At 49.7% G+C, this 16,345-nt stretch overlaps 1 protein-coding gene across 1 annotated transcript in view; it reads left to right on the top strand.

Annotated features, from left to right (window-relative positions):
* Window positions 1-16,345, top strand: part of LOC137415068 (uncharacterized) — a 136,877-nt gene that overhangs the window by 52,467 nt on the left and 68,065 nt on the right. The window contains exon 5 of the mRNA XM_078783932.1: window positions 8,142-8,410. Coding sequence (XP_078640058.1) covers window positions 8,142-8,410 — 269 coding nt within the window. The remainder of the gene's footprint in view (window positions 1-8,141; window positions 8,411-16,345) is intronic.

Raw genomic sequence — 16,345 nt, 5'->3', positions numbered from 1 at the left:
GGTTAGCGAGGGAGAAAGCCAGATATGAGATAAAACAGATGGGGAAGGACAGAGACAGCAGATCAAGCGGAAAGGTTGCGGGGGTATGCGATGGGGTAGCGCGGCTTGAGAAGCGCGGGGAAAGCGAGGCTGAGCAAGGCATGGTTACGTGGACCGGGGTAGAAATCACGACTCGGGGGATAGAGAAGCCGATGACCGCAGAATTAGAAAATTTGATTTTATAAGCGCCAGCGGTCGTCGAGCTTAATAAAGAAAAAGAATTAATTCAAATTGAAAAAGAAATAACCGAAATTGGGATTGGAGAGACGGCAGGCATAGGGGCATTATCGGAGATGGAGATGGAATGCGCGCAAAGTTTGGAGCGCGGGGAGCGACCTTGCGGGGTCAGCGCGGGGCCGAACCGGCCGGGCCCCCACAGTACATTACCCCCAAGGGGCTCTCATGCCTCCCCGGTCCCTCCAACAACTACCCCTGTTGGTGTCGATGCATGGGTCACACCTCCGCAACCCGCTACCCATTCCATACCACCACAACCTTGCTCACCCACACCTCGCACCTCTCGTTCCATACCCTCCGGACCAGCCATACACCTCACTCTTGGCCTCTCACGAACATCCGGGTCTATCTCGACCCCCAAGCTTATTAAATCACCTGGCGCATCATACGCACGACCATATTGGTCACCACTTACACCGGGTCCTCTTTCTCTTCGCTTCTCCTCCATCACCTGCGAATCCCTCATCCGGTTAATGAGCACATCATCACGATCCGAACACAGACTTTGGACCAATTCTTTTACTTCCTCCTTTATCTCTTTCTTATCCTCTCTCCGTCGCTTTTTAATTTCGCTCACCCCTTCTTCCACTTCTTCTAATTTCTGCTTCACCTCCTTCATCTCCTCGTGCGCCCCTTTAAGTTCTTCCTCTAACTCCATTTTTATTTTTTTCGATGTGCTCCCGCACCTCCCGCTCTTTAACCTCCATCACCTCTACCACCTTGTCCATTTTCCTCGTCAGGTCCTCATGTACCGTCTGACACTCTTTTTTAATTACCCCTACGTCCTTTTTCATCTCCTTCTGTGTCGATTTTAAACCCTCTATTACCGCTGTGTTCTTCTTTACCTGGTCCCCCAACTCCTTTTGTCCCACTGTCAGTTGTTCTACTCCCAGCGTCAACTCCTCTATACCCCCTTGCAATTTTACAGTCCCCTTTCTCACCTCCTTCTCCATGCGCTCCTTACAGTGCCTCACCTCCTCGCGCACTCCTCCGACCTCCTCACTCACACCTCTTCTGATCTCCTCTCCCATCACTTGCATCTCCTGCCCAGATGCCACCCTCATCTGCTCCATTTCCTCCCTGTGAGCATCCAGTTTGGTTTCTACCCCCATTCTGACCCCCTCTATCTGCTGCCCCATTTGTTTAACTTCCCTTTCCGCTTGGTCCCTCATGTCCCTCAATTTGCCTTCCATCCTGTTTTCTAACCCCTCTAACCCCTTTTGCATCCCTTCCATTTGATTCTCTTGAGCGGCCATTCTGTTTTCTACCCCCATTAACCCATTTTTCACCTCTTTTATTCCGTTGTCTAACCCCTCACCGGTACCCCTCGCTTCGTCCCTCATTGCCCCCATTTGGCCCTCCAATCGCTCACCCTGAGCATCCATCCGGTTCCCCATTACCCCCATTTGGTTTCCCATTACCCCCATTTGGCCCTCCAATCGCTCACTCAATCGCTCAATTTGGCTCCCCATACTCATCTGTACAGCTGCCTGTAGCTGCGCAATGAGGGCCTGCATGTCAATCGGCTGCATGTTAAAGCCCGTTGATACAGCGGGCTCGGCTACCGCGCGCTCTTGCGAGGCGCCATTTTGCGCGCCCGCAACGTCGGGCGCAACGACGCTATTTTGTGCGTCTGCTACCCTCACTGCTTCGCTCTCCTCTTGTCCCTCATTTTGGTCCTGGATCGACCCTGCCTCACTCTCCTCTACCGGACCCCAGCCGACTTGGTCTGCCATAGCGCGACTTTCAAAATTCGGGTTTTTATATTTTGTAAAACACAATCAAATTTCGCCGTTATAATTTCGAGCGCGTAAAACGCGCTCCGGATCGAATCTCACTCCTCGACACCAATTGTTACCCTAATGGTACAATTGGTGTTCCAAAATTTGGGCTAAATGAATTTAGTCCCAGGTCCGAATCCGACACTCCTGACACCAATTGTTACGGACACGACTTAGATGTTATGATGGGCCGAGCGGAATGGCCGCCGTGTTCGCACAAGTTACCCGATTATACTCGAACGTTGGCCGAGTCGCGCTACGCTAGATCAATTGAGGAAAGGACACAGCGGCTGGGTTAAAATGACACGACACCAGGGGTACGGTTCTCAAGACCTCCGGAGGAGGTTATAATATTGCGGAAGGTTAGATTACAAGGATGAGAGAGACAGCATAGAAAGATAGGCACTTAGACACACTTATCTTATTCTCGACAGACCACAGATAAACGGGACAAAACTGACTCACACGGGGATTGATGGCAAGGAGGGGCAGGTATTCGATGGCTCAAGGTGCACCTTGGCTCAGGGGCAAATCGACCCGGTCCAGTCCAAAGATGCGGGGAGGTCGCTCAGCGCTCGGAGGTCGCGACTTGTCTTTCCAAGCTGGGGGCGCATCTGACTTCACGTCCGGTCAGTCGCTGCGTATATCCGGCGGGGAGTGACACGCCCTCGGCTCGTTAGCTCCGCCCCAGATGGAATCGGCCCGCCGCTTCTTATTGGCTGCGGGGGGTTACCGGGCTCCGCCCTTGACGAGGAGCTGACAGCCAGCCCCTTCGTGGTAACCCCGTAACCTGGAGCACATGGGCCATGGCGGCTAACCGAGCCGGAGTGAGGACGCCCACTCCCCGCACCGCGGCCGCGCCGCCCCCGCTGTGGTTGTAGTTGTTGTTGTTCCTTGAGATGATGGGAGGATGCGGAGATGAGGTTGGGGGGAGGTATTGGGAGGTCCTAAACTCACTACTGGTGCCATACAATCACATTCTGGTGCAACGAAGAGTCAGAATTAATGGAAACGAGTCGTCGTTAACTGACATAGACTAAGAATAACTAGCAAGATGTCCGAAAGTTGTCTACGTGGGATGCGGTGGACCTGGGCACGACATTTAATGGGGGAAGAAGGGGAAGGTCGGTTCTACAGAGTGTTGTTTACAGACAATGGGACTAGGGAATGGGGGATTGGGGATAGTTGGGGAGTATTGGGGAAATAGGGGAATATTTACAAGTGGATATGGAGGCCAAATCCCATATCCGCAACAATATATATATATATATATATGTTGGAACCCATCTGTGGATCGGTCCCATCGGCCGATGGGTCTGACCCATCTGTGGATGCACGAGAAATGACAATGCAGACCCATCGGCCGATGGGTCTGCGCCATCTGCGGATGTGTTGTTCACCTTGAAGGAATGTGTTGACAGAATGGTGCTCTTCAATCAGGTACACAGTCATTGGAATTACATGTGGTAGGAATTTAACAGAGATGATTTTTAAATGTTTAACAGATTAAACCACATGTCAGGGACTGCTTTATAAACATTTATGACATCAATTGCTTATTTTTAGGTTCAAATAAACATACTCATCCACCATTGATGCATAGGAAACACAGATGGGTTCACCTTCAAGGTGAACAACACATCCGCAGATGGCGCAGACCCATCGGCCGATGGGTCTGCATTGTCATTTCTCGTGCATCCACAGATGGGTCAGACCCATCGGCCGATGGGACCGATCCACAGATGGGTTCCAACATATATACTGAAACGCAAAAGAAACTTACCACCTTTGAAACCTTTAAATATCAACAATAACACTGCGTGTAGTAAATGTGTGAACTTATTTGTGGACAATAGTGTCCTCACTGTCAGACAAAACGGTCACGGATGGTCACTTGAACCTTCAATGGTCACTTCATAGCACAGCTGTTGAACAGCCGTTTTGACTGTCAGTGATTAGCCAAGGGGTACGGGATGATTTTAATGAGCTGCACGTGATGTCTTGATATTGGCTTTAAAAAGGCCAGTGCAAAATGGGCATTTCAATCAACATGCCACGATTGTCAAGGGATAAACGGCAGCGTGCCCTGGGCATGCTGCAAGGCGGACTGAGCTACCGTGAGGTGGCACGTCGCCTTGGCTGTTCACACCAGACGATATCGGCCCTGGTGGACAGAGACACCCTCCACAACTCTGCAGATGACAGACCTCGATCAGGGAGGCCAAGAGTCACCACTGCAAGGCAGGACAGGCAGATGGTCCGAAGTCACCTGCGGGATCGATTCCGTCCAGCATCCCGCACTGCGGCAGAAACTCCGGGGCATGCAAACCATGGATCTCCAATGATACTGCACGAAGACGACTGCATGACTATGGTCTGACTGCCAGAAGACCATACAGAGGCCCCGTGATGATGGCTGCCCATCGCCGCAACCGACAGAGATGGTGCCAGCAGCATCAGCCGTGGACCTTGGCGCAGTGGAACGAGGTCGCTTTCAGCGATGAGTCAAGGTTCTGTGTGGACAGTCCTGATGGGCGTGAGCGTGTCTGGAGAAGAACTGGCGAGCGATATGCCGATTGTTGCGTGCTTCAAGCCAACAGGTGGGGTGGCCCAAGTGTGATGGTGTGGGCCGCCATATCAGGCCGGTACAGGACGCCACTGGTGGTTGTGGATGGGAATCTCAACACCCAGCGGTATGTGGATAACATCCTGCGACCTCATCTGCTGCCATTCCTGCTAGACCACCCAGAACTGAGAACCCTTCAGCATGACAACGCTCGTCCCCATGCTGCTCGCTTTACCACTGCATTTCTCCAAGGCGAGAACATCAACACCATGCAGTGGCCTGCGTTCTCCCCTGACCTGAATCCCATAGAGCACCTGTGGGATGAGCTTGGGAGACGCGTAGTTGGCAGGGCCAGGACATGGGCAGAGCTGCTTCAGACATTGAGGACTGAGTGGGACAGAATCCAGCAGCAATCCATCCAAAGACTGGTAGGCAGTATACGCCGACGATGCACTGCCTGTATCCAAAACAATGGTGGCCACACACGCTATTGAAAGGGGACTGACATTGCACCCTGTGCTGTTCTGTACTGTAGAACAAACTGATGAGATGGTGTATCTTGGTCAAAAACTTGACATGTCATCAATAAAATGCCAATGTTTCAATTATCAATTGTTGGTTTGTTTTATTTTGAACTGTTACAATTTTATTACATTTCAAACAAGTGATGTTTCTTTTGCGTTTTCGGTCTTTTTGAAGTTGGTCAAAATGGTCAAATTTTTTGGTCAAAATGCCCATTTTGCACTGGCCTTTTTAAAGCCAATATCAAGACATCACGTGCAGCTCATTAAAATCATCCCGTACCCCTTGGCTAATCACTGACAGTCAAAACGGCTGTTCAACAGCTGTGCTATGAAGTGACCATTGAAGGTTCAAGTGACCATCCATGACCGTTTTGTCTGACAGTGAGGACACTATTGTCCACAAATAAGTTCACACATTTACTACACGCAGTGTTATTGTTGATATTTAAAGGTTTCAAAGGTGGTAAGTTTCTTTTGCGTTTCAGTATATATATATATATATATATATATATATATATATATATATATATATATATATATATATATATATATATATATATATATATATACATATATATATATATATATATATATATATATAAATATATATATATATATATATATATATATATATATTTATATATATATATATATATATAAGCAAAGATTTGCGGTTGGGAGTATATCCAAATGACTCCATGGTAAGATCTCCAACCTTTAATTGAACAAACAATGACTCAACGTTTCGATTAACAACATGTGAAGCCACACGCCTCCGTTAATCTTCCTCAAGAGTGATAAAATCATCTCAACATCCCCTTACATGCACAGTGGGCGTGGTATATGCAAAGTGGGGTGGGCAATGCTGGACAGCCAATGAAACCGTATCACACCGCTCTCGTGAACAGAGACGTTACCGACCAAATTCAAAAATCAACCGCATATTAACAGTTCAAAATAATCCTGTAAGCAATGCTGGATTATAACGCAAGTGTTGAGAAAATCCGGAACAATCATTACATTTAATCAAAAGTTAAACTTGCAAACAATTAAATTGTAAATTAAATTAAAACTGTAAATATATTAAAGCCAAAAATTTTTAAGACAAAATAAAATTGTCACATTATCAAGATCATCACATGTGGCCCTATGCGGTAAAGGTGAATGCGGGAAGGAGGTTGGTTTTAGGGGGGATAAAATGGGGGGGGGGGGAACCAGAGGGGGTTGGAAGTGGATGGGGGGGGTGTGGGAGAGGGGTGGTTTGGAGGGATTGGAGGTGGGAGGGGGCAATTGTCCGAATAAAAACCTTGTGTGATATATTATGTGGACTCGTTGTTCAAAGTACGGAATGCCTGCTTCGTTTACACAAGAGTGGGTCAAAAGCTCCCGGTAAGTCAACGACCTCTTGTGTGATCGAGGTAACAGTTTCTTCTGTGTGCCAAGCCTCCAAAACAAGTCTTCTGTTTCTGTTGGGTGTGGAGCCCAAAATATCAACCCTGTCCCATAAAGGTGTGTGGCCTTCCTTAAGGCCATGTTTGGCAATAGCAGATCTGCTAGGATAATTACATTCAAATGCTTTTTGGTGTTCAGTAATACATTGACCTAAGGTCCTCCCGGTTTCACCCACATACTCAGCTCCACAACCACAGGGCACCACGTATACCACCCCTGACCTATCCTTCCTCGGAAGCTTGTCCTTGACCCTCATAAGGGCTTGGCGAAGGGTGAAAACCGGTGTGAAACTCACCCTCACTCCTGCCGATTTCAAAATTCTGCCGACCCTCTGTGAAACCCCCGGTACAAAAGGGAGAACACACCAACCCTTTGGTTGTTCTCGCGGTCTCAACCTGTTGTGTGGGGAAGCCCTTATCGTTTTCCTGTTGGGTAGCAAGCTGTCAGGATAGCCATTTGCCCTTAACACATTTTGAAGATGGTCCACCTCACTCATCTTGTCTTCAAAGGTAGATGGTAAATCACGTGCTCTTTTTGAGAGGGTGTGCACCACCGATCTTTTGTGTTCCATTGGATGGCAAGACTTGAAATCAAGGTAGCGATCAGTGTGTGTAGGTTTTCTGTACACCGTTACCTTTAAGGCTCCTTTGGGATCCCTTGCTACGAGTGTATCCAGGAAGGGAAGGGCTCCATTTTTCTCCTCTTCAATGGTGAAATTAATGGAGGAAAAAGTTTTATTTATGGTCTCATGGATGATGCCCACCTCATCAGAATGACAGATGACAAATGTGTCATCCACGTACCGGAACCAAACACGTGGTTGCACTAACAGGGCTGGAATGGTGCGTTCCTCCAAATCCTCCATCACCATGTTGGCAATCACAGCCGATACCGGGGAACCCATGGCTGTGCCATAAACCTGCTTGTAATATACCTCATTAAATACAAAGTAGGTGGAAGAGAGGCAGGTAGAAAGCATGTCACAGACGTCCATCGGGCTTAAAGCTCCCGCAGTCTCTTTCCATCGATCATCCTCCATCAAACGCCGGTCTGCCACCTCAATCGCCAGGGCTATGGGCACGTTGGTAAATAAAGACACAACATCAAACGAAACCATGGTCTCGTGTGCCTCGATGGTGAGCTGCTTCACTCTTTCAGCAAATGCTGTGCTATTGTGTACGGTTCGCTCTGTCGTCCCCACCAAATGCTTCAAAATGTTTGCCAAAAACTTGGATAGCGCATATGATGGACCATTAATACAGGAAACGATTAACCGGAGCGGAAATCCCTCTTTGTGCACTTTCGGTAGCCCGTAGGCCCTGGGAGCCACGCCCTTACTGCTGTACAGACGTTTGTATGCCGCAGCTGATAATCTCCCAGTCGCTTTTAATCTGGCAAGCATTGAGTTTAACCTTCGTTCCTCCTTCTTCGTTGGATCTGCGGTTAACCGTTCATAAGTACTTTGGTCCGCCAACATATCCTGCATTTTGTTCGTGTATACAAGACGATCCATGAGCACCGTTGCCCGTCCTTTGTCCGCAGGCAACAGGACGGAGGTTTCTTCGTTTGCGCATTTCAAACTGCCACCATCGCCTCGCTAAACGGTATGACCAGGTGCAACGGTTGGCTCGTACTATTGCGCCAAGACTACCTGTCGAGTTATGGGACCGAATACAACGGAGAGCTCACACTTTCGCGGAGCACACTCGGACATCGATGGGGAAACGACATCAACGAAAGTTCACAGCATTGGTTGATGAAACCACACATCGCATGACTCCCGTCGTTGACGTGAACATTCTTCGGAACCGGTGGGTGGTTAACCGGTCGAGTACGCAGCTCTCGGAGGCACAAACCAGCTTATTGCAGAAGGGCCTTAATTTTGCCATCACTCCCCGATTTGTTCCGAAAGACACCATTGTATCACGGGTGGAATCTGCGATGATGAATCTTGATAACACCACCAAGAACGAAATCAGATCACGTGTGGCTGCTGTTTTACTTCGCCCTCCGCAATTTTCACGCAACAATTTCAATTTGGACCCGAAAGAACAACAAGCTTTACGAGAGTTACGCAACATGGACGATGTGGTGTTCTTACCAGCGGACAAAGGACGGGCAACGGTGCTCATGGATCGTCTTGTATACACGAACAAAATGCAGGATATGTTGGCGGACCAAAGTACTTATGAACGGTTAACCGCAGATCCAACGAAGAAGGAGGAACGAAGGTTAAACTCAATGCTTGCCAGATTAAAAGCGACTGGGAGATTATCAGCTGCGGCATACAAACGTCTGTACAGCAGTAAGGGCGTGGCTCCCAGGGCCTACGGGCTACCGAAAGTGCACAAAGAGGGATTTCCGCTGCGGTTAATCGTTTCCTGTATTAATGGTCCATCATATGCGCTATCCAAGTTTTTGGCAAACATTTTGAAGCATTTGGTGGGGACGACAGAGCGAACCGTACACAATAGCACACACAGCATTTGCTGAAAGAGTGAAGCAGCTCACCATCGAGGCACACGAGACCATGGTTTCGTTTGATGTTGTGTCTTTATTTACCAACGTGCCCATAGCCCTGGCGATTGAGGTGGCAGACCGGCGTTTGATGGAGGATGATCGATGGAAAGAGACTGCGGGAGCTTTAAGCCCGATGGACGTCTGTGACATGCTTTCTACCTGCCTCTCTTCCACCTACTTTGTATTTAATGAGGTATATTACAAGCAGGTTTATGGCACAGCCATGGGTTCCCCGGTATCGGCTGTGATTGCCAACATGGTGATGGAGGATTTGGAGGAACGCACCATTCCAGCCCTGTTAGTGCAACCACGTGTTTGGTTCCGGCACGTGGATGACACATTTGTCATCTGTCATTCTGATGAGGTGGGCATCATCCATGAGACCATAAATAAAACTTTTTCCTCCATTAATTTCACCAATGAAGACGAGAAAAATGGAGCCCTTCCTTTTCACTTTTCTTTGCTGGTGGAAGTCGATGAATTTTGAATGAACCTATGCAAGGTCACTAAATTTGATGCACATCAATACATCTGGACAAATTTACCACAGCTTTTACAACATTACTATCCTGCAGCAAACGACATGAATAATATGCCCATAAGCACATAGTGGAAATCGACTTGCTGACCATCAAGAGCCTGTATATCGCACTTATTATGACAATGTGCAGGAGTGTATCCATATGGTCGGCGTGCCGTCGCACCTGCTCCGTGCCAACATTAAGTGGGTCTGCGACATAATGTGGTTTACATATTGCTCGTTTCCAATTTTGTTGTTGTTGCTGCATAAAGATGTTTGTTTTGCCAGTCATGAATAAGAAAAATATCACACCGGCATCAACGCTTCCATCAAATTAAAGTTAGGCTATTTTTTTTTTTTTCACGATGGATGTTTTAGAAGGATTTTAAAGATTTTTCTGGCCAAAGAAGGTAAGAAATTAGTACATGTGGAGGAGGCCAAGAGAAAGATATTGTGGCAAGGGCAAAAAACAAAGATGGTGATGGGTAAGACATATTAGAAAGCAAGAGGGACATTTGACTAAAGAAGCCATGTTTTGGACACCAATGGGGGAAAGGAGGAGGAAGAGACCAAGAAAAACTTCGAGGGGGATTACTGAAAATGAACTTTGTTTAGAAAGGGGAATTGCCCTTAAGCTTAAAGGGACACGATCATGAACTTTTTTTGAAGATATATGCTTTAGAGCAGGGGCGGGCAACCTTTTCAGAGTGAGGGCCAGATGAGACTTTTGGAAGGAGATCGCGGGCCGGAGTGAAAAACGAAATCACAGAATTACTATATTTTGTTTACATGAATAGATTGTACAAAAATTGCATTGAACACTACAAATCAATGAGACTGCTGGTGCTGTTTGCCATGAAGAAGTATTTCCATGTCTGGCTCGATGGTTGAGGTAGACAACAGAAGAATGTCATTGAGGTGGCGGTCCGAGAGTTGGGAGCGAAGGTGAGACTTCGTGTACTTCATTTTCGAGAAGAGCTGTTCAGAGCAGTAGGTGCTGCCGAACATGGCCACAATGCGTTGGACATGGGCAATGTATTTTTGAAAATTGTTAGAAGGGAGAACGGTGTCGCGGAAGAAGGACAATGGAGAAGAGGTGCGGAACTTCGCCTTCATTTCATCGTTGCACTGCAGCTGCAGCACTGCAGCACTGAAGAAAGTGAAAATTGAAATAGGTTTAGAGAACTCTGCGTCGCTTACCTCTTTGTTGCAAGTTATTTGTCCCAGACACCAACGTTTGTCGCAAGCTGACTGAATCGGAAGGACGTCCGTATCACATGCCGGCTGATTTGAAAAGACCGCCTATCAGCAAGCAGGCGGTGTCTAGGCAAGACAGTTCCCCGTGCGCATGTCTTCCGGAAGAGGACGGTGCTGAAGACAAAATGTCCCTTTCTTGAATTCAGACCGGCTAAATATAAACTCTTACATTTACAAATGATATGAGCTTTACTGGGAGGTCCGCGGGCCGGATTGCAATAATAAAGCCTAGCAGGGTGGCGGGCCGGACGCTAAGCCTTCGCGGGCCGGATGTGGCCCGCGGGCCGGGGGTTGCCCGCCCCTGCTTTAGAGGATGCTATTCCTGACCCATTAGCACAAAACAAAAAAATGTCAAAATTTTTTTCGGGTGACACCGTCACAATTTCGGTCTTCGAGGCCGGCCGATAGGCACGGTGTGACCGGAAGGGACGAGGTTCTCCTGACCACGTGGCCCTTGACTTGGTTTGTCCGCACAATGTGGGCGCTTTCAGGATGAACTTTAGCCGGGGAGCGTTTGGGCGCCCCGGTCTGATACTGCCGCCCACGCGCATAACAACTTGTGAGTGCACGTGGGTCCCGGCGGTCCCACTGGCCTAGCGCTACCATGTTTAGACAGCGACCTCCGTCCCCGGGCACCACGTCTGACTCTCTTATTCAGGGAGCATGGCGACGTGGGCACGGTAGGACACCCGCGGAGCCCCGGCGGACCGGGGACGCGCGAGCCTACGCGTTAGCGTGCTACGGCGGAATCAACGGCTTCGGCCACGGCCGAGCCGATACTCGGCCCGGTCGCCCGGAAATGAACTGGTTCGACGCCCGCGCTAGAGAGGTCGCGGGCGACTGAGATGTATTAACAAATTAGTTAATTAATTTGAGACGTCCGATTTCTAGTGTTTGGAAATTTGGAAGAGCTTGACCCTAGCCTTTCCCTTGCGAGGGCAAGGAGGAACTTAACACTTGACACTTAAGCTTAGTTTGAAGTACACCCTGCCAGCGCTCCCGGTGGGACGGCAGGGCAACCAGAAGGGACGAGGTTCTCCTGACCACGTGGCCCTCGATCTGGGAAGCGAGAGGCGTTCCATTAGTGGACGCGCCCCTCACGCCCGACTTTTGGGCGGCCCCGGCAGGCCGTTTGTTTTGACGTTCCGTGACAGGCCCCGCACCCCCACCTCCGGGCCGACCGGGTGACCGGAATGAATCCCGGTGTCCCGATCCGAACCTTCAGAGCGGGCCAGCTGGGGAGTGCCAAGCACCCCGTACCTGCACTTTCCGTCCCTGCGGTCCCAAATACCGGAACCACCCGAATACCACTTTATTTGACAAAATGAGGTGCGGCCTACAGCCTTAGAAAACCAACCCTAAATAAGTCAATACCTCCAACGATACAGGCGCGCATTCGTGCCGCGTGACGTGGTGACGTCATCGCGCTTTCACCTTAAAAGACTTATTTGATATAAGTTAATATCTTGATATAATCCTTAGAAAACCAACCCTATAGAAGTCAAATGGTCCAATAAAGGGTGATGGGAGGGTGATGGGAGGGTGATGGGAGGGTGATGGCAAGGTGATGGCAGGGTGATGGGGGAGGGTGATGGGGGAGGGTGATGGGGCCTCCCTATAGAAGTCAGTACCTCCAACGACACACCCAGGCTCCGCTGGCACCTTTCACCGTGCCCGAACGACGTTTCGACCACGTCAACGTGGATCTGGTGGGCCCCCTCCCCCCGTCACGGGGGTTCACACACCTGCTCACCATGGTGGACAGGACCACCAGGTGGCCGGAGGCCGTTCCCCTCGTCTCCATCACCACCGCCGACATGGCGCAGGCTTTCATCGCCACCTGGGTCGCCCGCTTCGGCGCACCGGCGGACATCTCGTCAGACCGCGGACCACAGTTCACCTCCGAGCTGTGGGGCGCAGTCGCCCGCAACCTGGGGGTCAAGCTCCACCGTACTACCACCCCCAAGCAAACGGGTTGTGCGAGCGATTCCTCCGCTCCATGAAGGCCGCGCTCATGGCCGGCCTTCAAGACAGCGGTTGGGCCGACCGGCTGCCGTGGGTCCTTTTGGGCCTCCGAACGGCCCTCAAGGAGGACCTCCAGGCATCCACCGCCGAGCTTGTCTACGGCCAGGCGCTACGCGTCCCGGGCGAATTCGTGCCCGACGCTACCAGTCCCTGGTCCGCAGCTCACCAGCGCTCGGACCTCCAGGAGGCCGCCCGACGGTTTGCCCCCGTGCCAACATCCCACCACGGTGACCCCCAGTCCTACATCCCCCCAGCACTTCGCACAGCGGAGTATGTTTTTGTGTGTCACGACGCACATCGGGGGCCACTCCGGCCGCCGTACGACGGGCCCTTCCGGGTCCTGCGACGGGACGACAAGTCGTTCGTCATCGACATCGGCGGCAGGTCGGACCGGATTGCGGTGGACCGCCTCAAGCCGACGCACGTGGACGTCGACCAACCACCACGGGTGGCCCTTCCGCCGCGGCGAGGCCGCCCCCCGTCCACGGTGCCCCCCACTCGACGGCCCACCACCACACTGGACCCCCCCCCCCCCACGACCCGCCAGGGGTCGCTTCGGCCGGGTCATCAGGACCCCCCTCAAATTGACCCTGCCGGTGCAAGTCGATTCTGGGGGGACGTGTGTAGCAGCTACCGCTGGGTTTTCACAATCGCCTTGCACCTATCAAGGACGTGGAGCGATCACCATGCCGGGCTCGTCCAGGACGCCCGGGCAGGCCCGCGCTCAACTTGCCAGGCCTCGGTCGGGACGCCCGAGCATGCCCGGGCAGGCTCGCCCTCAACTTGCCAGGCCGCAGCCAGGACGCTCGGCCACGCCCCCTCTCGCATTTCCTGGGCAAACGCTCCGGGATAATGTGTGTATATATATTGCTGCCCGATAAACGGGCTTTTCAGAGTACCTGAGTGTTTTGTTTGAATAAAGCAACTCGGACGAATTCCAGCTTTTGTCGCGTCCATTCTTCCGATCGACGTGGGAGCCCGAGCTCCTTCAATAGCCTATTTTACTCCAGGAGATCCCAGGATTACCCACCCAAAATATTGTTGCGATCGGTTCAGCCATTTATGCGGTACCTTCGAACGGACGGACAGATGGACGGACAGACAGACGGACGTCACTTCGTCCGTCTCATGCAGGAGCACGGGCTCCTTCAATATTAATATTATGCTGTGCGAGTCGTGTTTGTGCAAAAGTCAAACGCTGTATATGTCTTGGCTCCGGTCCTAATAGTAATACTATTGCATATGGTCCAATGAAGCACGAAAATAAAAATGGTACTTTTGTAAAGTCGTTCCCCCAGAAATTATTGCTAAGCTGCCTAACTAGATCAATCACATGGGGGTTAAATGCATGTTACAAGTGAGCTCCAATCGGTGGAGGCGTCGTGATACACCGGGCTAAGGCGGGCCACGATGACGTATCAACGATGAGACTCGAGAGCTGCAAACTGCAAAGGCTCGAATCCTCGAGCCTGGGCCCCCGCAAGTGTTGCGCTGCGGAAAATGAGCCCCAAGCTAAAGACGTCTAGACAGACGCCCCGGTCCACCCGGGCCTCCACCCCCCTGAATCTAAACCAATTAATCAATAACTAATCACTGAAAAGCTAATTAATGCATTTGAAATCGTCCACCGTTCGTTGTCGTGACGTCACATTCAACCGATCGTAAATCTAAATGTTGTCTTTTTTTTAAAGGATATTTATATAAAACTTTTCGATTTATAATTATATATATAAAATCGATGGACATGACGCGGGGTAACATCATGAAAGAATAAAAGAAAATATAACTTCCCTTTCCAGGAACTTGACGCCAAGAAGAAGAAGAAGAAGAAGCAGACGAAGACGACGACGACGATTACGAGGAAGAAGAAGAATATAAAGCAACACCCTCCGGCTCCTCGGGCACACTGTAACTGTAAGTGGGTCGAAGCTCACAGTCACATAAATGTACAATTGCACAATAGAGTATCTGCTTTCTTACCACGATTCGTATAGTATACACTGAATTGCAAAAAAGATGTCGAACATGTCACGTTTGTGGGCAAACGAAAGTCGGTCATTTCGGGAAATGTGTTGCATCGCCTCGTCAATGTCATACTCATAGTCAGGCAGATAGGTGTAACAATTGTGGGTTTATACGTACAAGCATGAAATTTGGCACAGTCATAGATAATAGTCTAATGAATAATTCCAGATATGGATCCACCGCGAAAACGTCCTATGGTAGCTGTGGCGGCCATTTTACAAAATGGCCGCTTTTAGTCTAGTGGCTAGATACGGGTCTCGTGCACCCCCCAAAATATACTTCTCATTGGTGTCTATAGATAGGAAAAAATGTGTAGAAAATGATTTGCTATGTTAAATAGTTGAAAAAATGTCCCACGTATCATTTTTATGCAAATTAGTGCAAATTAGCAAATTAAATAAAGTGCAAATGAAATAAAGTTTTTATTTATTTATTGCAACTTGTTATCGTATCTTATCTTTTTTTTCAGTTGGTGTTTCGAACAGCGAAATGTCTAAGAGTTATCAGCTAGTGGATCCACTGCAACCTGGACAATCAAAGGCGCAGGTACAGACGGATTGGAACAAGTGCGTTTTGTGCCAAAAAATCACACGAGAAAGTTTGCAATGCCCAGCAGAATCAAAACGGCACGATGTTGGAGTTGGTTATTCTACCATTGCCTTCAACATCAGACGTTTCAATGAACTTCACGAATTACCGATGCCACTAGAATTAGGACGCCTTGATGACGGGAATGGCAGGCTGATACACGAATGATGATACATCTCGCGGATGCAGTCCGTGATGGATTTCAGAAAATTCTTCTGTGTACGGTGGATACAGATATAGTGGTATTGGCTGTGGCAGCAACAACCAAACTCAAATTCCAGGAGCTTTGGGTGGCCTTTGGGACAGGCCAGCACTTCAGGTATATTCCAGCACATGAAATTGCAGCATTCCTCGGACCAGATAAGTCACAGGCCCTCCCGATGTTCCATGCATACACAGGGTGTGACACAGTCTCGTCATTTAATACACGGGGCAAGAATACAGCCTGGGATAACTGGAAAGTATTTGACGAATTGACGCCAGCGTTAGTTCATCTCTCCACGGGGACAGCAGACATCTCTGATGACGTTGTGGCAGTGCTCGAGCGGTTCACCATTCTTCTCTACGATCGCACCAGCAATCTCGTCAACATAGACGAAGCTCGACAGGCACTCTTCACGAAGAAAGGACGAGCCATGCAAGCTATTCCCCCTACCAGAGGAGCCCTGGTACAACAAATCAAGAGGGCTGTGTACACGGGTGGCCACTGCTGGGGAAACATGCTCACGGTTGTTATGGATCTGCCCTCACCTGGGGATTGGGGATGGATCGATCCCCACAACTGGAAACCCCTGTGGTCCATGCTTCCTGA

This window comes from Myxine glutinosa, chromosome 8 (assembly GCF_964187855.1).
Source record: "Myxine glutinosa chromosome 8, kmMyxGlut1.1, whole genome shotgun sequence".
NCBI lineage: Eukaryota > Metazoa > Chordata > Myxini > Myxiniformes > Myxinidae > Myxine > Myxine glutinosa.
This window is presented reverse-complemented; position numbering and strand designations above follow the sequence as displayed.